Below are 24463 nucleotides of genomic sequence, written 5' to 3'. Positions count from 1 at the left end.
TAGCAGGATTACATAGTTCTACTGAAAGTGTCCAGATCAGATTGTATACCCATACTAAGTGAATGGCACAGTTCAGTGTTCACCCTTTCCAAGGTGGCATTGGGCATCAAGCCAATCTGTTTCAGCTGAAAAGGATGACCGAACCAAGTGCACAGTCAGAACTGATGCAACTTTCACATATTCAAGAAAGTGTTAGATATATTTCTTAAGGCTAAAGGGATCAAGGGATATGGAGAGAAGGCAGGGACAGGGTACTGAATTTGGATGGTCAGCCATGATCTCATTGAATGGCGGAGCAGGCTCGAGAGGCCGAATGGCCTACTCCTGCTCCTATCTTCTATGTTTCTATGTTTGCCAATAAGCCCTTGCATTAGTATCCCAACATCACTGGTTCACCAGTACAAAGACTGCAGGGTTACCAAGTTATCCCAGTTTCCTGTACAAAATTGAAGACTCATTACAGCAGGATTGTTTATTGTGTAAATGTTTCCATTTCATTTTTTTTTCTCAACAGCCATTATAACACTGACCAATTAATAGTACCATAGACAAATATTCTCCCAAATTACATTAAAAATAGCTTCACACATAAATCACAGTAGAGATCACTCATCTGGGATTGTTACAATGGAAGGATCACAATAAATTGTTAAATGTTTTTGCTTCAATAAATTTAGAGTTAAAAATTCTGGGAGCTCTTTGACCGCGACCTTCCGGGTAAAGTTGAGCTTAATTTAGAAAACGATGCTCACCGCCACCCCAAGGAGATCACCTCCATTATTTAGCAGGATCTTTACAGCGGTCTCTTCAGGCTTCCCACCTTATCAGAGGGGATCTCGAGTGTGCCGCACAGCCTTCCTATTAGCTCAAAAAGTCTTGGACTGCACGGGTGTACTCAGCCAGCCCTCAATGGATTAACAGGAGTGGTACCACAGCTGGAGAGAGCAGGGCTTGTGAGGGGAGAAAGTAGCAAGCATTTTTTTAAATGGTGGCCTGTTTCTTTAAAAGCAAGTACTGGGAACAACTCGTACTTAGCCTCACAATAATGGCCGGACGTTGGGGTAAGTACAATTCATTCTTATACTTGCCCTGCCAGGGTAAAGCACACACTGCTTGGTTGGGGGATAGGTGTAGAGAGAGCATTGTTTTGGTCCATCCAATGCATATTTGATCGAGACATGAAGAATGCAGTGTTTTCAAACTGAAAGAATTTTGCACTGGATTTCCAGCATTTTTCTTATTTTTAGTATTTGCAGATTTCGCTTTCATCGCTTCCCCTTTAACAATATTGATTATGTTTATTAGAAGATTAGGTCTTGCAGATTGTCATTCAGCCATATTTACTGTACCAGAATCAATTGTTTTAAAATTTAAGTTATTTTGGGGGCAAGAATGATCCAATCAGCATGTGGTATGTACATCCAATGCTCCTGTGTCAAAACGACTTCTTTCAATAGGAACAGTGTAACAATGGTAACTCATTAAAATTCAATCCATTTTATAGTTCAATTGCTTAAAAGGCACAATTTCCTGTATTTGAATATATGGAAGCCTCTTCCTTGTGTTTCATTTAAATAGTCTGGGATAGGGTTGCAGTTCCTTGCTTAGTTTGATGGGCGACACTGCCTCCTGCCCTGCTCTTACTCAATTGGGTGACATTAACACATTAACGCAGCATGTATGAATGTTGAGCAAGTATAAATGTTGTATTCTGAAGCTTCTGACTCAGTCCCAAACTATCCTATCATTGTAAATATAAATACATTTTTCTCAATAAAATGCCTCGCGTGTCAGGTGTAAACTGCCGTTAAAACTGCTTATTCTTTTAGAAAAAAGAGAAGGTGCCCACTGCCTAACCTCAGATCAACAAAGACACTAAATCTGAAGCACCATATTCTCATACTTAGACAATCATGGATGAGACGTTATGGTGTGCGTCGCTGGAGATACCTTATAGCTCATTGTGGTTTCCCTTTAAAGAGTCAATTACCACCACAAAGTAAAAACCAGCCAGCATGAGGCAACAGTACAAAGTTTTGAAGTGGATCCAAATTGTGCCATCACATTCGCTCCAGCTAATTTGGCTTCTGGCATCCTATAATTAAATGGAGTTGAATACAGTCACCCATTTAAAATCTGACTTAAGTCAGTATTTCAGCTAAGAGACTGACAACAACATGGCTCCCAGTTTGGAAATAACCCTTTTTTTGGTCACTCAATAAAATACAGGTTTGCTAGTGACAGGATGGTAACCCCCCTACGCTGATAATATTACCTGAAGATTAATATAGTACTTATAAGTTACAGACATTCCTCTGTATCTGTAACAACATATTAATGGATAACTTAGATACAGCAATATTGGAGCCTTCTAATAACATGGCTCAAAAGCAGAGTCAGTCTTCATTGACACAGTGACCCGTTTAATTCAGTATTTATAATCCAGTTGATTTGAGTATCTGTTTAAATCGGTGTCCTTGCCAACACTATTCAAGTACCCTTTGAATCCAGCATCTGTAATCTAGTCCATTCATGTACCTGTTCTTACCAAGATCAATGGAGTACCTTTCAATTCAGTATCTATAATCTAACCCATTCAAGTACCTGTTCAGTTCAATGTCCGTGTCAAGGTCCCAAATCAAAATCAAAGGTTGGTGCAAAGCTGGGAAACAGCAAGGAGACTGAGCCTCTTTTCAGAGCTCCAGCAGTCTTAAAGGGGCCTAGTGCTGTGGAATAGTCATGACCATCCCCAGCACCATTCTGATATGTTCGCCTGGGCTATCCACATTAGTCATGGGATAATTGGAATAAGTTACAAGGCTGTAATCTAGCGATATCATAAATCTCAAAAGGTGAAGTGAAGCTTGAGCAGTTTATCAATGGCATTGGATTGCAGGAGTGGTATTCATAACAACAGGTCAATGGCAACTTATGGTCCACCCCGCCCCCCCCTCATCTGCAGACCTGCACTCCAGGTGTCTCTGCACCTCACTTCACAACTTGCAAGCTCTGGAGCAGGGATTCAGGGGAGAGAGAAGAAACTGTGATTAAAGAAAGAATAAAGTTGGTAGATTTCCCTCAAGCATGTCACTGCTCAAAACTAGAGCCTTCAAAAAACACAGTAGCGAGTATCCCTGGGTGACAGCCCCGAAGACACTCCCAAGTAACAGAAATTGCAGGAGACTCCTTGTATATATGTTCTGGGACATTCACAAGTGCTATATATACAGCATAGATAGATTATACAAACACAATCCATTGTCCCATAATGGAACAACCGAGTCGAATAATATTTTTGATGGCAGATTGTCAGCATACAGCGAAAAATCTACATAAGCAGGTTGGTCTAATAGAACACTAATAAATTACCCATCATACAAACTTCACTGTACCAAATCACATTATCCACCAAATTTTTAAACCTGTCTAAAATATTAAATACAGAATTCTTTCTAAAGGACCCAGGGTTCTGTCCAAGACCCCCCAGAACAGAGTAGAAACACAGCACGTTTGGCCCTTTGCTCCTTGTAACGCTGCCTTTCCGCAGCTGACAGCGCTTTACATGCTTCTCAACGGAGTCATGTCTCTCCAACAGCTGGTCAAACAGGGTGTTATCTTTGCTCACTGGGTGTTTCTGTGTCTTTTCTTGAAATTGTTTTTTGTGCTTGCAAGGTGCTGGTCATCCTGCTGTTCAGCCATAATGATACACAAAGTCGTAGCTGCTGGGCTCTTTGGGAATGGGAGGCGGCGCCTCTGGGATCTGGATGTTCTCCAGGTCCAACAGGCGGAGTTTCATTTCCATACTCAGCAGGGTATCCAGGTCATTCTTGGTCAGTTCACTGGTCATCTCTTTCCCCAGCAGGGCATTGAGTCCATCAGTCCAGATACAGTACTGCAGGGAACACAAATGGAATGTTAAGGAATTTGGAAAGATAGGAACAAGAGGAGGCAGTTTTGAGACAGTGATCCCCTTCCTGCCAATGGATCGCGTACAGCTTGTGTTATCATGGTCTCTTCCCAAGGAGTCATGTGTGGGCAAAGACTCCGGGGAAGAAACTCTTGAAATTCTTCCCTGAAATCTTTCTTCACCACTCCACCTCTCCCCCCAGAAAAAGTAATTAGGTAGAACTTCCAGGATAATAACTCAACGTTCCCAATCGAGGGACCTGGGCACAAAATCCAGACTAACACTTCAGTGTAGTACTGAGTGAGTGCTGCATTGTTGGAGGTGCCGTCCTTCGGATAAGAGGTTAAACCGAGGATGTAAAAGATCCCATGGCACTATTTCGAAGGAGAGCAGGGGAGTTCTCCCTGGCGCCCTGGCCAATATTTATCCCTCAACCAACATCACAAACAGATTATCTGGTCATTTCTTCAGGGCTATTTGTGGGATCTTGCTGTGTGCAAATTGGCTGCCACATTTCCTACATCACATCGGTGACTACACTTCAAAAGTACTTAATTGGCTGTAAAGCGCTTTGGGGTGTCCGGCAGTCGTGAAAGGCGCTATATAGATCCAAGTCTTTTTCTTTCAGTATGATGCACATTATTCAACTCAGATAGGTTACATTCCGCAGAAGATATTAACGTCGAAGATTGCAAGGAGATACCAGAAAATCAAGCTTTCTCCAATCGTCTCATTGCTGTACTTGCTCAGGTTAATTTGATCTCCCTTCAGCCTTGATGCAAAGTCTGTATATCCTTGTTGAATCAGGATTCTGACCATTTGTTTTTCTAAAGGAGTCTGAATTCACAGTACTGTCTGCAATCTCCCTCAGTATTTAGCTTTTTAAATTTGCATTTAGGTTTGTGCTCACTTGGTTTATAGGGGCAGAATTTACAAATGAGCACTACCAGTGGGAGCCTCATCCACCAGCCATGCATATGTGGAAATAATGGGCGCCCTGCCCAGGATTTTCATCCCATTAATTTTTAAGGGATGGAAGATCACGGGCAGCAAGGCCACAGTTCCCCAATATGTGTGGCCAGTGGTTGTAAGTCCCCACCTGTAGGGTGCTTTCATAGAATAAGCCCTATAATCTTCTCTTCTGGTCAACAGAGGACTTTGCCACATCATCCTGATCACCTCTTCAATGAGTGTTCCTCCCCACAATCTGTGTCCTCTGGTTACCAACCCTTCTGCCAGTGGAAACAGTTTCTACTCTATTCTATTCAATCCCCTCATATTTTTGAATGCCTCTATTAAATTTCCTCTGGACTTTCCCTACTCCAAGGAGAACAATCCCAGCTTCTCTAATCTCTCCAGATAACTGAAACCCCTTATCCCTGGTATCATTCTAGTAAATCTTCTCTGAACCCTCTCCAAGGCCCTGACGGCCTTTCTAAAGTGTGGTGCCCAGAATTGGTCACAATACCTTAGCCAAGGTGATTTATAAAGGTTTAGCATAATTTCCTTGCTTTTATACTCTATGCCTCTATTTATAAAGCCAAGGATCCTGTATGCATTAAAAAAAACATCTTTGTCGACTTGTCCTGCCACCTTCAAAGATTTGCGTATGTGAAACCCAAGGTCTCTCTGTTTCTGCACCCCCTTTAAAATTGTACCATTTAGTTTATATTGCTTCTCATCTTTTTTCCTTCCAAAATGCATCACTTCACACTTCTCTGCATTAAATTTCATCTGCCACGTGTCTGCCCATTTCACCAGTCTGCCTATGCCCTCCTGAAGTCTGCCACTATCCTCCTCACGGTTTACTACATTTCCAAGCTTTGTGTCATCTGCAAACTTCAAAATTATGACCCCTAAATAAATTGAAGTTTTTCTTTTCTTTCTCAAAGTTCCGGCTTCCCAACACAACTTTATCATGTACTAACTTAGCTCAATATGAACTGCAGGGGTTCTATTTCATTCTCATTGCACCATCTGTTTAACCAGTAATTGATGACAATTATCGTACTTAGCATTTAACTGGTCCATAATCACATTGGCAATAGTCCAGCTTTCATTATTTTTGTTATTCTGTCTTCCAAACTCCTAATCTAGAAGATTAAAGACATCTTACTGCAACTATATAGGGCCCTGGTGAGACCACACCTGGAGTATTGTGTACAGTTTTGGTCTCCTTATCTAAGGAAGGATATACTTGCCATAGAGGGAGTGCAATGAAGGTTCCCCAGATTGATTCCTGGGATAGGGGGATTGTCCTTTGAGGGGAGATTGAGTAGACTAGGCCTATATTCTCCAGAGTTTAGAAGAATGAGAGGTGATCTCATTGAAACCATACAAAATTCTTACAGGGCTTGACAGGGTAGATGCAGGGAGGATGTTTCCCCTGGCTGGGGAGTCTAGAACCAGGGGTCACAGTCTCAGAATAAGGGATTGGCCATTTAGGACTGAGATGAGGAGAAATTTCTTCACTCAGAGGGTGGCGAATCTTTGGAATTCTCTACCCCAGGAGGGCTGTGGAGGCTCAGTCGTCGAGTATATTCAAGACAGAGATCAATAGATTTTTGAATATTAAGGGAATCAAGGGATATGGGGATCGTGCAGGAAAGTGGAGATGAGGTAGAAGATCAGCCATGATCCTATTGAATGGCAGAGCAGGCTCGAAGAGCCAAATGGCTCCTGCTCCTATTTCTTATGTTATGTTCTTTCCTCACTTTTCACGGAGTCTTGCACAGTCACTGTTTTCTGCCTCTCCATCCCTTCAACATTCTCCAAGGTCGTAAATCTAAATCAGCAAGGTCGGGAGAATGAGGAGAATAGGCAAAGCTCAAATATAATGCCCACTAGTACAAAGCAGCAGTTAATGGATTTAATAGCTCATGGACAGAAGAGTTGGAAAGAGGTGAAAAGTGTTGAATTTTATACAAAGGTTGGGGGAGTGTGAGGTCATCCACTTTGTACCCAAGATAGATAGATCAGAGTATTTTCTAAATAGTAAGAAACTAGGAACTGTGGAGAAGCAGAGACATTTCAGGTCCATGTACAGAAATCACTAAAAACTAGTGGATAGGTACAACAAATATTTAAAAAGGCCAAAAAATGTTGGCCTTTTTCTCAAGGGGGCTGGAATACAAAGGGGTCAAAGTTATGATACAGTTGTACAAAGCTCTGGTTAGACCGCATCTGGAGTACTGCGTTCAGTTCTGGGCCCCGCACCTCAAGAAGGATATACTGGCCTTGGAGAGAGTGCGTCGCAGATTCACTAGAATGATACCGGGGCTAAAAGGGTTAAATTATGAGAACAGGTTGCATATATTTGGCTTGTATTTGCTGGAGTATAGAAGATTAAGGGGTGATCTAATTGAGGTGTTTAAGAGGATTAAAGGATGTTATAGGGCAGAGAGAAACTATTTTCTCTGGTGGGGCAGTCCAGAACAAGGTGACATAACCTTAAAATTAGAGTTAGGTCTTTCAGGGGTGATGTTAGGAAGGACTTTTTCCACACAAAGGGTAGTGGAAATCTCAAACTCTCTGTCAAAAGGCTGCTGAGGCTGGGGTTCAATTGAAAATTTCAAAACTGAGATTGATAGATTTTTGTTAGGCAAGGGTATGGAACCAAGGTGGGTCAATGGAGTTAAGATACAAATCAGCCATGATCTAACTGAATGACGGAGCAGGCTTAAACATAAGAACATAAGAAATAAGAGCAGGAGTAGGCCAATCGGCCCCTCGAGCCCGCTCCACCATTCAATAAGATCATGGCTGATCTGATCCTAACCTCAAATCTTCTATCACTCTGCATCCACCCGAACCCATGTGATCTCCCGGGAGAGGCAAAAAACCAGATAAAGACCCAATGGCCAATTTGGGAGAAAAAAATCTGGGCAACTCCTCTCCGACCCATCCAGGCGATCGAAATTCTTCCAGGAGATCACTCCGTCCCTATATTTTCTACAGTACTTACCTTCTGTAAAGGCGATCTCCACCCCAGCCAGGAACAGGAATAAAACCATCTCCTGAAATCTAACACAGAATTAGAACACAGTAGGAGCAGAACCAGGCTACACAGCCCCTGGGCCCACTCCACTACCCACAGGGCCATGACCATTCCGAACCTAGACTCGTGTCCAATTTCCTGCCCGCTCCCCGTAACCCTTAATTCCCTTTACTTCTAGGAAACTATCTATTTCGGTTTTAAATTTATTTAATGATGTAGCTTCCACAGCTTTCTGGGGCAGCAAATTCCACAAACCTACCATCCTCTGAGTGAAGAGGTTTCTCCTCATCTCAGTTTTGAAAGAGCAGCCCCTTATTTTAAGATTATGCCCCCTAGTTCTAGTTTCACCCATCATTGGGAACATCCTCACCGCATCCACCCGATCAAGCCCCTTCACAATCTTATATGTTTCAATAAGATCGCCTCTCATTCTTCTGAACTCCAATGAGTAGAGTCCCAATCTACTCAACCTCTCCTCATATGACCACCCCCTCATCCCCGGGATTAACCGAGTGAATCTTCTTTGTACTGACTCGAGAGCAAGTATGTCTTTTCTTAAGTATGGACACCAAAACTGTATGCAGTATTCCAACTGCAGCAATACCTCCCTGTTTTTATATTCCATCCCCCTAGCAATAAAAGCCAACATTCCATTGGCCTTCTTGATCACTTGCTGCACCTGCATACTAACTTTTTGAGTTTTGTGCACCAGGAACCCCAGATCCCTTTGTACTACAGTACTTTCCAGTTTCTTGCCATTAAGATAATAACTTGCTCTATGATTTTTCCTGCCAAAGTGCATAACCTCACACTTTCCAGTATTGTATTCCATCTGCCAAATCTCTGCCCACTTACTTAGCCTGTCTATGTCCCTTTGCCGGTTTTTTATGTCCTCCTCACTCACTACTTTCCGTCCCATCTTTGTATCATCTGCAAACTTTGATATGTTACACTCAGTCCCCTCCTCCAAATCGTTAATATAGATTGTAAAGAGTTGGGGACCCAGCACCGACCCCTGCGGAACACCACTAGTTACTGGTTGCCAATCTGAGAACGAACCATTTATCCCAACTCTCTGCTTTCTGTTAGAGAGCCAATCCTCCACCCACGCCAGAATATTACCCCCAATCCCGTGATTTTTTATCTTGAGCAATAATCTTGTGTGGCACCTTGTCAAATGCCTTTTGGAAGTCTAAATACACTACGTCCACTGGTTCCCCTTTATCCACCCTGTATGTTACTTCCTCAAAAAACTCCAGCAAATTTGTCAAACATGACTTCCCCTTCATGAAACCATGCTGAGTTTGTCCTATTAAATTATGTTTATCCAAATGTCCCGTTACAGTCTCCTTAATAATGGACTCTAACATTTTACCAACCATAGATGTTAGGCTAACAGGTCTATAGTTTCCAGCCTTCTGCCTACTACCCTTTTTAAATAAGGGTGTTACATTAGCAGTTTTCCAATCTGCCGGGACCTTTGCTGAGTCCAGTGAGTTTTGGAAAATTATTACCAATGCATCCACAATCCCTACCGCTACTTCCCTCAAGACCCTAGGATGCAAGCCATCAGGTCCAGGGGATTTATCCGCCTTGAGTCCCATTATATTACCAAGTACCACTTCCTTAGTGATTTTAATCGTATTTAGTTCCTCCCCCCCTAGAGCCCCCTGTTTGTCCAGTGTTGGGATATTCTTAGTGTCCTCTACTGTAAAGACTGATACAAAATAATTGTTCAGTGTTTTTGCCATCTCCATGTTTCCCACCATTAATTTCCCAGTCTCATCCTCTAAGGGACCAACATTTACTTTAGCCACCCTTTTTCTTTTTATATAACTATAGAAACTTTTGCTATCCGTTTTTATATTTTTTGCTAATTTACTTTCATAATCTATCTTCCCTTTCTTAATCAATCTTTTAGTTATTTTTTGCTGTCTTTTAAAGACTTCCCAATCTTCCATCCTCCCACTAGATTTGGCTACCTTATATGCCCTTGTTTTTAGTCGGATACTATCCTTAATTACTTTACTTAGCCACGGATGGCTATCTTTTCTTTTACACCCTTTTTTCCCTCAGTGGAATATATATTTTTTGGAAGTTGTAAAATAACTCCTTAAATGTACACCACTGATCATGTACCGTCTTACCCTTTAATCTATTTTCCCAGTCCACTCTAATCAATTCCGCTCTCATACCTTCATAGTCTCCTTTATTCAAGCTCAGCACGCTTGTTTGAGATCCAACCTTCTCACCCTTTACTTGAATATGGAACTCAACCATGTTATGGTCACTCATTCCAAGGGGATCCTTTACTAGGACATTTTTAATTAATCCTGTCTCATTGCACAGGACCAAATCTAAGGTTGCTTGCCCCCTGGTCGGTTCAGTTACATACTGCTCAAGAAACCCATCCCTAATACACTCAATGAACTCATCCTCAAGGCTGCTCTGCCCAATTTGATTTGTCCAGTTAATATGATAATTAAAATCCCCCATAATTATAGCTGTTCCCTTATTACAAGCCTCAACTATTTCCTGATTAATACTCCGTCCAACAGAGTTGCAACTGTTCGGAGGCCTATAGACTACACCCACTACGGTTTTTTTCCCCTTATTATTCCTTATCTCCACCCAAACTGTTTCACTATCCTGCTCCTTTGACCCAATATCATTTCTCTGTATTATAGTGATTCCTTCCTTTATTAACATAGCCACCCCACCTCCTCTCCCTTCCTGCCTGTCATTCCTGATTGTTAAATAACCTGGTATGTTTAATTCCCAGTCATGGTCACCCTGCAGCCATGTTTCTGTAATGGCCACAAGATCATACCCATATGTCGTTATTTGTGCCGTTAACTCATTCATTTTGTTACGAATGCTACGTGCATTCAGATAAAGAACTTTCAAATGTTTTGTAACACTTAGTTCCTGTTTTTTCCCTTTTTAGTACTTTACTTTTTACTCCATACCTTCTGTCCCTTCCTGACACATTCTGTTTTTTAATTCCCCCACTGCTACCTAAGTCTATGACCTTCTCTGTTGTCATTTCTATTATTTGCTCTCTAGAAACCTCCCCCCCACTAATTAGTTTAAAGCCCTCTCTACAGCCCTAGTTATATGATTCGCCAGGACTCTAGTCCCAGCACTGGCCAAGTGGAGTCCGTCCCAACGGAACAGCTCCCTCCTGTCCCAGTGTCCCAAGAAGCAAAACCCATTTTTCCCACACCAGTCTTTGAGCCACACATTTAACTCTTTAATTTTATTTATCCTAGCCATATTCGCTCGTGGCTCAGGTAATAACCCAGAGATTATTACCCTTGAGGTTCTGTTTTTTTAATTTGACCCCTTTCAGCTTAAGAGGCTGAATGGCCTCACCCCGCCCCGTTCCTTCCTAAAAGGTCATCTCAGTCAGGCTTTCCTCCTACATGTACTACTTCACATTTCTCTGCACTGTAACTGCATTTGCCACTTAGCTTCCCTTTTGGTCTAATTCCTACATTCTTGCTAATAATTTCCCATGCCTCCTAATTTGGTATAATCTGCAAATTTCATCATCCCTCTTGCGCCCATGTCCAAATAATTTATGTACAAAAATTAAAACAAAGAAGCACACCACTATCCACAATCTGTAAAACATCATTTACCCTGGTCATCTGTTTTCAGTCTCCTAGCCTTCCCTCTATCCATCTCTTTAATATCATGTTCCTTCATTTTCACGTCTATGTGGTAACTTATCAAATTCTTTCTGAAACGTAGTTTAAGCCCAACAGCGAGTTGCATATGATAGCAAAATACTGCGGATGCTGGAAATCTGAAATAACAGAAAAAGCTGGAAAAACTCAGCAGGCCAGGCAACATCCGTGAAGAGAGAAACAGAGTTAACGTTTCAGGTCAAAACCCTTCTTCAGAACCCTTCTTAGCAAGTTGTATATACTGCCTCAGAGTGGACAAGAGAGATTGAGATACCTTATCTGAAGGGCAGTTGTTAGATTAGTTGCTGCTACCCCATCCACAGCATACAGAAGGTGCAGGTTCCAGTTTAGAGGTGACTTAGCCTTTTTAAAGAAGCTGTCTTTTTACCACAGCTCAAGATAAAAATGCTAAGTGAAAGCTCAAATAAATAGCAGTTTCATCTGTCCTTTGTATTGATCAGTCCTGAATTGGGGCTCACCTGTCTCTCTTTTTCAGTTTTCAAACAAGTGCTCTGTACCCAAAACATGAACCTATCTTTTCAGATGCTGATGGACCTGCTGTGAGTTTCCAGCATTTGCAGTTTTTATCGCTCTGCACGGAGTTGCTCTGGCAATTCTCCTACTCAACAGGAATGGTTGTGTTCTGCAACATACTTCATCTGCTTTGCCAATATTTTTGCAGACCATGTCTTAATCAAGTTTACCTTCATAGCTTTAAATGGGGAATCATTAATACTGAGGTAATTACTTGCGTACAAATAAGAAAGAAAAAAAGACTTGAATTTATATAGAGCCTTTCATAGAAAAACATAGAAACATAGGAGGAGTAGGCCAGGAATATGATCATGGCTGATCCTCTATCTCAATACCATATTCCCGCTCTCTCCCCATACCCCTTGATGCCTTTTGTATCTAGAAATCTATCTATCTCCTTCTTAAATATATTCAGTGACTTGGCCTCCACAGCCTTCTGTGGTAGAGAATTCCACAGGTTCACCACCCTCTGAGTGAAGAAATTTCTCATCTCAGTCCTAAATGTCCTACCCCATATCCTGAGACTGTGACCCCTCGTTCTCGCCCCCCCAGCCAGGGGAAACATCTTCCCTGCATCCAGTCTGTCTAGCCATGTCAGAATTTTATACGTTTCAATGAGATCCCCTCTCATTCTTCTAAACTCTAGTGAATACAGGCCTAGTTGACCCAATCTCGCCTCTTAAGACAGTCCTGCCATTCCAGGAATCAGTCTGGTGAACCTTCGCTGCACTCCCTCTACGGCAAGTATGTCCTCTCTTAGGTAAGGAGACCAAAACTGCACACAGTACACCAGGTGTGTTCTCACCAAGGCCCTATATAACTGTAGTAAGACATCCTTGCTCCTGTACTCAAATCCTCTTGCAATGAAGGCCAACATACCATTTGTCTTCCTAACTGCTTGCTGCACTTGCATGTTTGCTTTCAGTGACTGGTTACAAGGACACCCAGGTCCCTTTGTACATCATTTGGCAGGAAAAATAAAAAAGCAAATTATTTAAATGGAGAGAGATTACAAAATGCTACAGTTCATAGGGACCTGGGGTTCCTTGTGCATGAAACCCAAAAAGTTAGCATGTAGGTACAGCAAGCAATCAAAAAGGCAAATGGAATGTTGGCCTTTATTGCAAGGGGGTTGGAGTATAAAAGCAGAGAAGTCCTGCTACAACTGTACAGGGCATGGGTGAGACCACACCTTGAGTACTGCGTACAATTTTGGTCTCCTTATTTAAGGAAGGATATACTTGCATTGGAGGCAGTTCAGAGACGATTCACACGGTTGATTTCTGAGATGAGGGGGTTATGACGAAACGTTGAGCAGGTTGGGCCTATACTCATTAGAATTTAGGAGAATGAGAGGTGATCTTATTGAAACATACAAGATACTGAGGGGGCTCGACAAGGTAGATGCAGAGAGGATGGTTCCCCTCGTGGGGAACTCTAGAAATCGGGGGCATAGTTTCAGAATAAAGTTTTAGAACTGAGATGAGGAGGAATTTCTTCTCTGAGGGTCGTAAATCTGTGGAATTCTCTGCCCCAGAGAGCTGTGGAGGCTGGGACATTAAATACATTTAAGGCGGAGATAGACAGATTTTTGCAAGATAAGAGAGTGAAGGGTTATGGGGAGCAGGCAGGGAAGTGGCTTTGAGCCCAAGATCAGCCATGATCTCATTGAATGGCGAAGCAGGTTCGAGGGGCCAAGTGGCCTATTCCTGCTCCTATTTCTTATGTTCTTATGTTAGCAACATTTCCCAATCTATCACTATTTAAATAATACTCTGCCTTTGTTTTTTTCCTACCGAAGTGGATAACTTCACATTTATCCACATTATACTGCATCTGCCATGTATTTGCCCACTCACTCAACTTGTCTAAATTGCCTTGAAGCCTCTTTGCATCCTCCTCACAACTCACAATCCCACCTAGTTTTGTGTCGTCAGCAAACTTGGAAATATTACATTTGGTTCCCTCATCCAAATCATTGATATATATTGTGAATAGCTGGGGCCCAAACACTGATCCCTGCGGTACCCCACTAGTCACCGCTTGCTACCCCGAAAAAGACCCATTTATTCCTACTCTCTGTTTCCTGTCTGTTAACCAATTTTCAATCCATGCCAGTATATTACCCCCAATCCCATGTGCTTTAATTTTGCACGCTAACCTCTTATGTGGGACTTTATCAAAGGCCTTCTGAAAATCCAAATACACCATATCCATTGGTTCTCCCTCATCTATTCTACCGGTTACATCCTCAAAAAACTCCAGTAGGTTTGTCAAATACGATTTCCCTTTCATAAATCCACGTTGACTTTGTCTAATCCTGTTGATATTTTCTAAGTGTCCTGTTATCACATCCTTTATAATACTCTAGCATTTTCCCTGCTACTGATGTTAGGCTAACCGGTCTATAGTTCCCTGTTTTCTGTCTCCCTCCTTTTTTAAATAGTGGGGTTACATTTGCCACCCTCGAATCTGCAGGAACTGTTCCATAATCTATAGAATTTAGGAAGATGACAACCAATGCATCCACTATTTCCATGGCTACCTCTTTTAGTACTCTGGGATGCAGATTATCAGGCCCTGGGGATTTATCGGCTTTCAGTCCCATTAATTTCTCCAGCACTATTTTTTTTTTAACCAATACTAATTTCCTTTAATTCCTCCTTCTCACTAGACCCTTGGTTCCCTAGCATTTCTGGGAAATTATTTGTGTCCTCTTCCGTGAAGACAGAACCAAAGTATTTGTTTAATTGCTCTATCATTTCCTTGTTCCCCATTATAAATTCTCCCGTAACTGACTGTAAGGGACCTACATTTGTCTTCACTAATCTTTTTCTTTTTACATACTTGTAGAAGCTTTTACAATCCACTTTTATGTTCCTTGCAAATTTACTCTCATACTCTATTTTTCCCCTCTTAATCTCTTGGTCCTTTTTTGCTGAATTCTGAACTGCTCCCAATCCTCAGGCCTGCTACTTTTTCTGGCAACTTTATATGACTCCTCTTTGGATCTAATACTATCCTTAATTTCTTTTGTTAGCCATGGTTGGGCCGCTTTTCCTTTTGTGTTTTTGCGCCAGAAAGGAATGTATAACTGTTGCAATTCATGCATTCGTTCCTTAAATGTTAGCCATTGCCTATTCACTGTCATGCCTTTTAATGAAGCTCCCCAATCTATCATAGCCAACTCACTCCTCATACCTTCGTAGTTTCCTTTGTTTAGATTTAGGACCCTAGTTTCAGATTGGACCACTTCACTTTCCATCTTAATGAAGAATTCTATCATGTTATGGTCACTCTTCCCTAAAAGACCCCGCACAACAGGATTATTAATTAACCCCTTCTCATTGCACAATACCCAATCTAGGATAGCATGTTTCCTAGTTGGCTCCTAAATGTACTGATCTAAAAAACCATCTCCGGGAATTCATCCTCCACGGTATTATTGCTAATTTGGTTTGGCCAGTCTATATGTAGATTAAAGTCTCCCATGATTACTGTAGTACCCTTGTTACATGCATCTCTAATTTCCTGTTTGATGCCGTCCCCTACATTACCACTACTGTTTGGAGGCCTATAGACAACTCCCACCAATGTTTTCTGCCCCTTGGTGCTTCTTAGCTCCACCCAGACTGGTTCTACATCTTGATTTTCTGAGCCAATATCCTTTCTCACTATTGTTCTGATTGTTGCATCTTTTACTAACAACGCCACCCCACCTCCTTTTCCTTTTTGCCTATCCTTCCTAAATATCGAATATCCTTGGATATTCAGCTCCCAGCCTTGGTCACCCTGCATGTCTCCGTAATTGCAAGTATATCGTATCCGTTTACATCTATTTGCACTGTTAATTCGTCTACCTTATTACGAATGCTTCGTGCATTCAGATACAGTGCCTTTAAAATTTTGAGACATCTTAACATTTTTTGTACTATGGCCCCATTTGTCTTACCATTTTTTCTTACCCGGACCCTATTTGTTAGTACGCTCTGTCTCTTCCTGACACAATCTGGTTATCCTTACCCCAATCACTTTCCTGCACTGCTTCCTTGTCTTTTCTCTTTAGCATTCTAGATTCTTTAGCATTTCACGACCACCGGACTTCTCAAGGCGCTTTACAGTCAATTAAGTACTTTTGGAGTGTAGTCACTGTTGTAATGTGGGAAACGTGGCAGCCAATTTGCGCACAGCAAGGTCCCACAAACAGCAATGTGATAATGACCAGATAATTTGTTTTTGTTATGTTGGTTGAGGGAGAAATGTTGGTTGAGGGAAACATATAGAGAATTAGTGAGAAAGTGTGGTGGGGGTCTGGAACTCACTGCCTGAAAGGGTGGTAGAGGCAGAAACCCTCATCACATTTAAAAAGTACTTGGATATGCACTTGAAGTGCCGTAACCTACAAGGCTACGAACCAAGTGCTGGAAAGTGGAATTAGGGTGGATAGCTCTTCGTTGGCCGGCACGGACAAGATGGGCCGAGTGGCCTCCTTATGTGCTGTAAATTTCTATGAAACTATGACCTCTGCTAGAATTGCACATGCGTGGACACCGAGTGAGGACAGGATCAGAGTTCACTGCAATGACCCCATGCTGGGCCTGCTGACACCCACCATCAAGGCTCAAACACAACTAGTGACCACCTCGACAAGGTCCTAGAGGGCAACTAGTGACTGTGAAACTGTACGACAGCATCTTCAGGAGAGGAGAAAGTAAAGTGATGGGGAAAACTGGCAATAAAAAAGAACATAATATGGTATATGCAAAGAACAAACTTCTGTGGCAAATCAAGCACAAGGCCCTTTAAGATGGGGTGCTATGCAGCGCAACAGGACTGGTCTTCCAGATATTACTCGCTATCTGACATATGGAGGATAACATGTTCACCATGATCATGCCGTCAGGAGTGGGTTTTGCTCTTCGAGCACCTTCTCTGTCAAACCTTGCATCAATCGACCAACATTTACCTCATATTTGTTGGGAGCGTTGAAGTTCAGGGCCTCATCAGGGTCATGTAGGATGGAGAAGGCCAGCTCTTGGACTTCCTATATAGAGAGAATAAACAATAAACAAAAAAAAGTGTACAGAAATGAAGTAGTTTGTATTTATGAGCTCTACATTTCAAGTCTGTGGGTTTCTGGGATGCATTTGCCACAGAATAATGAAGGATACTATCTCTAGTGCAGTATCAGGCTGCAACAATGAATGGTCCTGACTGCATTACACAGACTACAAGGCTGACATTGTTATGTCCTGGCAGGTCCATGAGTGATTTAAATATGGTGTCACACTGGGACCCTTGCGATTGTCTATTTATACATTGTGACAGAAGCAAAGCCCAGTCTTGCTACAAAATGTAAAATCTTATATCTTTTTCATATGAAATTTTAGACGGGCCAATATATTGCAAGTTTAATATATTTATACATACATGCGTATACACATATATACATTAATAAAGAAGCATGCATATACACACACATATACATTATACATACTCATATGAAAATAATATGTATGGAAAATGAAAGATCTGAGGGTCCTGATTGACAATAAATTGAAGCTATCACAACAATGCTCAGTGGCTGTGAGTAAAACAAATCATATGTTGGGATCTATTATAAGGTCAATATTGAGATGAAAGAGTGAGATAATCCTGCCACTAACTCACAGGTGCAACCGCACTTGGAATACTGTGTGCAGTTCTGGTCACCACAGTACAGAAAGGATACAGAAGAGAGCAACCAGAATGATTGAGGGGATGGAGGGATTAGCGATGATGTAAATTGGGCATGTTCTCACTGGAAAAGAGAAGGCCGAGAGGCGATGTGATTGCTGTTTTTAGGATTCTAAAGGGACTAGATAACAGACCATGACAGGCGGTTTCACATTGTCTAGGACAGTAGAACCAGAGGACACGGCCTGTGCTTTGAAGGGGGGGTAAATTCAAAACTAATCTGTGGAAATGATATTTCAGTGAGTGAGTGGTCAACCTATGGAACAGGCTCCCTAGGGAGACGGTGACAGCAGATAGTGTTGATACACGCAGATGCAAATGAGATAGATTTTGTTCAGACATGACGTATGGCAAGTGTAACGTGCTTGGAAGGAACAGGTGACTTTCCCAAAGCTCTCCACCACTGGGCTGTTTCTTCGCTTCGTGTCTGAGTCTGTTGTAGACTAATTGATGGAGATTGATTGCTGTGATTAGTCAACAACTCCATTATCATTGTATCATCTGACTACCAGGATGGTAGAAGGTGAACTAGGTGGACCTTGGTCTATATTCATCTAGCAATTATATATATTATACATACACACACACACACAAACAGTTAAGCTGTACCTTATTTTGTCTTAGGGCACTCTTGTCTCTCATGTGGGGGCAGTCTTTCCCAGTTACCACTGCTTTGATATCTGCAACGGGAACTGAAGAGAGGGAAGCACACGAGTGAATACCACTGAGAGTGTAACAGTGTACTGGTGGCCAGAGTCAGAACATCTGATGACCAGAATGTATTGTGGAGTACTAGTAGCCAATGTGTACTGTAATGAATTAGTGATCAGAGTATAATATAGTGTACTAGTAACCAGCAGAATGTACTGCAATTGTTACAAATTTCAGGTCTGCTCTAGATATCCTCGAGTTCAACATCACTGATCTCCCCTGTAAGCAGATCCCATATACCTTACGATCAGGAGTTTAACTTTACTGGCCATAGTCATACGACGGCATGATCTGGGGTCATAACAATGAAACCCCCTTGTTATAGGAACTATAGCCTTGCATGTGTCTCCATGCACTCCTATGTTCTGAAAGGTAGAATGATTCATATTTTAGTGAGTCGAAGTTGAATAAAAATCAACAACTGACTATTTTGCAATTGTTAAGTGAATGGCTTGAGAAATATTTGAAGTAAATCTCACCACATTTCACCTGGGTTCTGTATCACTCCTCTTAACAAATGAAACAATAACACTGTCCTGCTGTTAGCAGGCTAAACCGCCCTTTTCTGACCAAGGCTCGTTCCGGACCTGGTTGTCTTTATTATTAAGGAAGAATTGTCTCCCGTCTGGATCGCTCAGCGGACCTTCTAGAATCGACTCTTGAAAATACCCTTTTGTTCCCCAGCTGGACAGGAAGTCAGCTACTTGACTTCTGACCTTCTCCCAGTCCAAGGGCTGCCAATTAAACCAATGGAGGCCCCCCCCCCCCCAAATCCACCCATCCCCAGAAATGATCTCCTGCTGTTTCTCCAATGAACAGGACATTCAAATATAATGACGGTTCACAGGAAAGAAGCCACATCAGCAATCTCGTTTGGGATGAGCTACTGACCGATTGTTTCAGGCTGGAGAGGTATGCAGGTAGCACCACTCCGCAAACCAGTCTGCCTGGCTTTAAGTATATATTATCCTTCCTTCCCCGCAGCTTCTGGTTGCTGTAGGAATTTTAATCCATTGAGTGTTACATTAAAATATTACTATTATTACGTTAAATTTAAATCATACCAAGATACTTGGTCAGAAACCCAAAAACAGGGCAGCAGCATACGAGTGACCAGCAGAATGTCACATTGCATTGTTGTAATCAGCAAGAGTATAATGTAGTGTGCTAGTAACCAACAGAGTGTAATGTAATGTACTGGTAACCGTAGAGTGACATGCAGTTTACTAGTAACCAACAAAGTGTAATTAAGTATTTTGAGAGTGTGAAGGCATTAGGGGTGTTGTAAGGTGGAGTAGAAATTGGGTTGAGTTCAGTCAAAAAGTAACAGTGTTTACTCTGCCCTTTATAAATTGAGAAACACAAATGAAGTGCTAAGTCCCATGACATAGGACGCCATAAAGGTTGAGAGTAGAAGAGAACACAAGGTAAATCAAGAAATGTGGCTAGAGGGCAGCAAGCTTGTGGTTTTAAAAGCCTGTAGATTGAGAGAGAAGAGGAGTGGTAAGTGAGGAGGGCAGGAGGCAAGGAGTTCCAAGGGAGGTCTGGGAAAGAATGAATTACAGCAGGAGACCGCAATGAGAATGCAGAGGAGAACAAGGTTGTAGGATGTGTATTTAGAGCTTAGTAGAATCTGAAATAGCTTTTTCCTGTTACAAAAATCTGCGTGTGTTCGTATTCTGCACCATTTGCAAAACCAAATCCCTAACTGCACAAAAAAAAGACTTGCATTTATATAGCGCCTTTCACAATCTCAGGACATCCCAAGGCGTGTCACAGCCAATGAAGTAATTTTTGGAGTGTAGTCACTGTTGTAATGTAGGAAACGTGGCAGCCAATTCGTGCACAGCAAGCTCCCACAAACCGCAATGTGAAAATGACCAGATAGATAATCTCTTTTCGTAATGCTGGTTGAGGGATAAACGTTGGTCAGGACACCAGGGATAACTCCCCTGCTCTTCTCTGAAATAGTTCCATGGTTATCTTGTATGTCTACCTAAGAGGGTTGAAGGGGCCTTGTTTTAACGTCTCATCTGAAAGACAGCACCTCCCGACCAAGCAGCACTCCCTCAGTACTGCACTGGTGTATCAGCCTAGATTTTGTGCACAAATCTCTGGAATGGGACTTGAACCCACAACCTTCTATCAGAGGTAAGAATGCTATCCACTGAGCTACGGCTAACACCAGACACGGGGGTGTAGAGGATGCATAGTACATGCAATGTATACAGTTCACATAGAATACACAGTAAGGGTATATCAGAGTTCGGGTAAAGCATGCCGTACGTTTAGTCAGTGTATATGGAAGGAAGTGCCCTAGTGTGACAATTCTCACTGAGCCTCAACCACACAACTGAGATTGTGAGATAGTGTTGTATGTTTCTTGGCTCACTATCACTTAATGTTTTCTACTCGAGGAACTCACTGCCTGAGAATCTAGGGATTCACTACTAAGTCCAGCTATCATTTTCAAAAAATGTCTCAGGAAAAAGACTTGCATTTCTATAGCGCCTTTCACGACCACCGGACGTCTCAAAGCGCTTTACAGCCAATGTAGTGCTTTTGAAGTGGAGTCACTGTTGTAATGTAGGAAACGCAGCAGCCAATTTGCGCTCAGCAAGCTCCCACAAACAGCAATGTGATAATGACCAGATTGTTTTTGTTATGTTGGTTGAGGGATAAATATTGGCCAGGACACTGGGGATAACTCCACTGCTCTTCTTCAAAATAGTGCCATGGGATCTTTTATGTCCACCCAAGAGCAGACAGGGCCTTGGTTTAACGTCTCATCAGAAAGACGGCACCTCCGACACTGCAGTGGAGTGTCAGCCTAGATTTATGTGCTCAAGTCCCTGGAGTGGGACTTGAACCCACAACCTTCTGACTTCGAGGCGTGTGCGCTACTAACTGAGCCACTGGCTGACACACAAGTTGCCTACGGGCAGCAAGGTGTGGATGCAGCAGAGACTCGAGGGGACTGTTCCTGAACCACATGTGTACGCAACAATGGTTTGGCTTGACTATCTTGTGATGGGGAGGGAGCAAGGAAGCAGAGGAAGAACTTTTGGATAAGCTTCACTCGTAATGTTAAATTGGTGGGGGGCAGAGGGCAGTGAAGGGCAGATTTTGTGTGGTTTTATGGAAGGTGTGGACTTGATGGGCTGACTGAACTTTTCTTCAGCTCTTGTGCAACAACCTCTCGGGATGATTATTGCACAAGAAAGATCAGAGAGCTGCACAGGAATAAAAATTAGCAACTTCTACATTAGTGACGCTCACCAAAGAGTTTATAAACAGAGAGGAGAAGCCTGAACTGGATAGTGAACTTTAATGCTGTTGTTGCTCCCCAGGTTCTAAAAGCTAGTGGGCAGGTTAAAGAAAGTAATCAAAAGGGCTAATAGAATATTGGCCTTTATCTCAAGAGGGCTGGAATACAAAAGGGGAGGAAATGATGCTTCAGTTATACAGAGCCTTGGTCAGACCCCATCTAGAGTGTTGTGTTGAGTTTTGGGCACCGCCCCTCAAAAGGATAACTTGGCCTTGGAAGGGTTGTAGCACAGATTCATCAGAATGATTCACCGGGGGTTAAATCATGAGGACAGGTTGCATAAACTTGGATTGTATTCCCCTGAGCTTTGAAGGTTGAAGAGTAATTTAATTGAGCTATTTAAAATGATAAAATGAATAGGGTAGATAGAGAGAAACTATTTCCTCCGGTGGGGGAATCCAGAACAAGGGGGCACAACCTTAAAATTAGAGTTAGGCCATTTAGGAGTGAAATCAGGAAGCACTTCACACAAAAGCTAGTGGAAATCTGGAACTCTCTTCCCCCAAAAGACTGTGGATGCTGGGCCAATTGACATTTTCAAGACCGAGACCGACAGTTTTTGTTCAGGTCAGTGTGCAGAGATGGTGAACAGAAATATTTATTGGAGAAGTGAGGCCGAGTCAATGGAGTTTTCCAACCCCACACACTTCTGCTTACTTTTATCCTGCAGCGACTCAAAGGCCACCTCACCCTGTGGGTTCTCATCCAGGTCTCCATAGTGCAACACCTTGTGATTGAGAGACAGCCGGCAATACCAGAACTTATCTGTAGAAAGAACAAAAAAAGTGAGGGCACCGTACTGCATTAACCAGTAACCACACACACACACACAACCACACACTCACTCCCGACTGACCGCGCGCACGACCACACACACAAACAAATGACCACACACACACGACCACAGTACCGCACTAACTAGTAACCTTACACACTAACTCGAAACCACACAAACACCACTAACCAGTACCCCCTCAACAAACATTGCACTAACCAGTAACCACACGCAACCAACTCTAACCAGTAACCAAATGCTACTCCACACAGTAGTTGTGCCATGCAGATTTAACCAGTATCACACACTGAACACTGTACCAAATAAACTCAGTAACCACATACTAAACACTACCAATTAGTAACCATACACACAACACAGCACTGTACTAACCAGTAACTATGCCACACACAATGAATCAGTAATTGTATGGTTAATACTATGATGACCAACAGCAGAGAACCGAGCATTGCCCTAATTACTTTAGCCCACTGATGGCTCTACTGGTAAATTCACAGCCCAGTAAATACAGACCAGAAAGCTCCCAAGTTTGATCACTGCTCTGTGCTGCATTTTCTGATCTCATCTTAGACTGCAATGGGGTGTTATGTCTCAGAACCCCTTGTCGAGAGATGAGTGGGTGGGGTTGGGCGGGGAGCAGCAGCAGAACCAGCCAAGGTTCCTGCTCCTAATCGCTATTCAGTGATCCCTGCTGGACAGTGTATGCATGTGGAGGTCAGGAGCCAGCTCAGCTGTGATGCTTCCTTCGGTTGAATAGGATACTCGTCTCAGCTCACGTGTGAAGAATGGCCACGTGCTTGAAGTACCACAGGGCAGCTGGGACCTGCTAAACGAAGCAAATAAAAACAGACACCAAGCAGTAGTAGAATCAAGGTAGGTGACTGAAGGCACAGTGGAGGAGGCACGTTTTGAGGAGGAGGCTTTTGGAGGAGACAGACCAGACGGTAAAGGTGAAGGAGTTTACAGAGAGGAGAGGAGGAAGAGACAGTGGAAGAGAGAGAGAGAGAGAGAGAGAGAGAGAGAGAGAGAGAGAGCGACGGAGAGGGGGCAACAGCCAGAAGGAAGCAGATGCAGAGTGAGGGAACGTTCCTCAGAGTGCAAGGCCAGGGGGACTGATTGTTCCATCACCAAAGGCTGGGGAGGGGGAAATGCACAGAAGATCAGGGTACGACACTGCACAACCAACCAGTAGCTAGTTGTTCATAAACAATAAACCACACACAAAACTTTGCTGTAACTACACAACACAGTGCACTAACCAGAAACAAACAAACCAACCAACCAACCAGTACCTTGCCGCCTGCGGTTACTGTTCTTACGAAAGCTGGTTCCCTCGCACAGCCGGTTCAGACGCTGCTGTTTGATCAGCTCCATCACCTCGGGCTGAATCTTCTCCCGCAGCTCACTGGGAACAGAGTGTTTCAGGTCAGCACACAAGCAGCACCTGGTCAGAGCAACACCTACAGGGAGGGAAGTCTCGCTCCATTGACTCCATCTCGCTTTTAAATGCACCAATTGACAAACTACTGTGGGGGCCTTTTACAAATCACCACATCCCAGGGATACCTGCCCGGTTGGGTCCCCTCACTGTCAACATCCTCCAATGACGGCAATGTTGAGGAGCTCCCTCCATGAGCTCCACTGAAAGCAACGGGATCATGGACCTCAATTGGCCCGAGAACCAATCCCAAGCAAAGTGACCCTGGAAAAATACATTACTGGCCAGATGTGTGCACTGCTTGTGAGGTGAAATCCCAAAGAC

At 42.8% G+C, this 24463-nt stretch overlaps 1 protein-coding gene across 4 annotated transcripts in view; it reads right to left on the bottom strand.

The window, feature by feature from the left end:
• Window positions 1-457: 457 nt before the first annotated feature.
• The window catches only part of LOC147108540 (engulfment and cell motility protein 2), a 166883-nt gene continuing 142877 nt past the window's right edge, over window positions 458-24463 (bottom strand). For all 4 annotated transcript variants that reach the window (XM_086005207.1, XM_086005209.1, XM_086005208.1 and 1 more), the window contains 5 exons: window positions 23994-24106; window positions 22563-22670; window positions 18476-18558; window positions 17097-17174; window positions 458-3892 (listed from right to left, as the gene is read on the bottom strand). In XM_086005207.1, coding sequence (XP_085861333.1) covers window positions 3692-3892; window positions 17097-17174; window positions 18476-18558; window positions 22563-22670; window positions 23994-24106 — 583 coding nt within the window. In that variant the 3' untranslated portion in view covers window positions 458-3691. The remainder of the gene's footprint in view (window positions 3893-17096; window positions 17175-18475; window positions 18559-22562; window positions 22671-23993; window positions 24107-24463) is intronic.

The sequence above is a fragment of the Somniosus microcephalus genome, chromosome 13, assembly GCF_052327205.1.
Source record: "Somniosus microcephalus isolate GS21.2 chromosome 13, FLI_Smic_1.0, whole genome shotgun sequence".
Classification (NCBI taxonomy): domain Eukaryota; kingdom Metazoa; phylum Chordata; class Chondrichthyes; order Squaliformes; family Somniosidae; genus Somniosus; species Somniosus microcephalus.
This window is presented reverse-complemented; position numbering and strand designations above follow the sequence as displayed.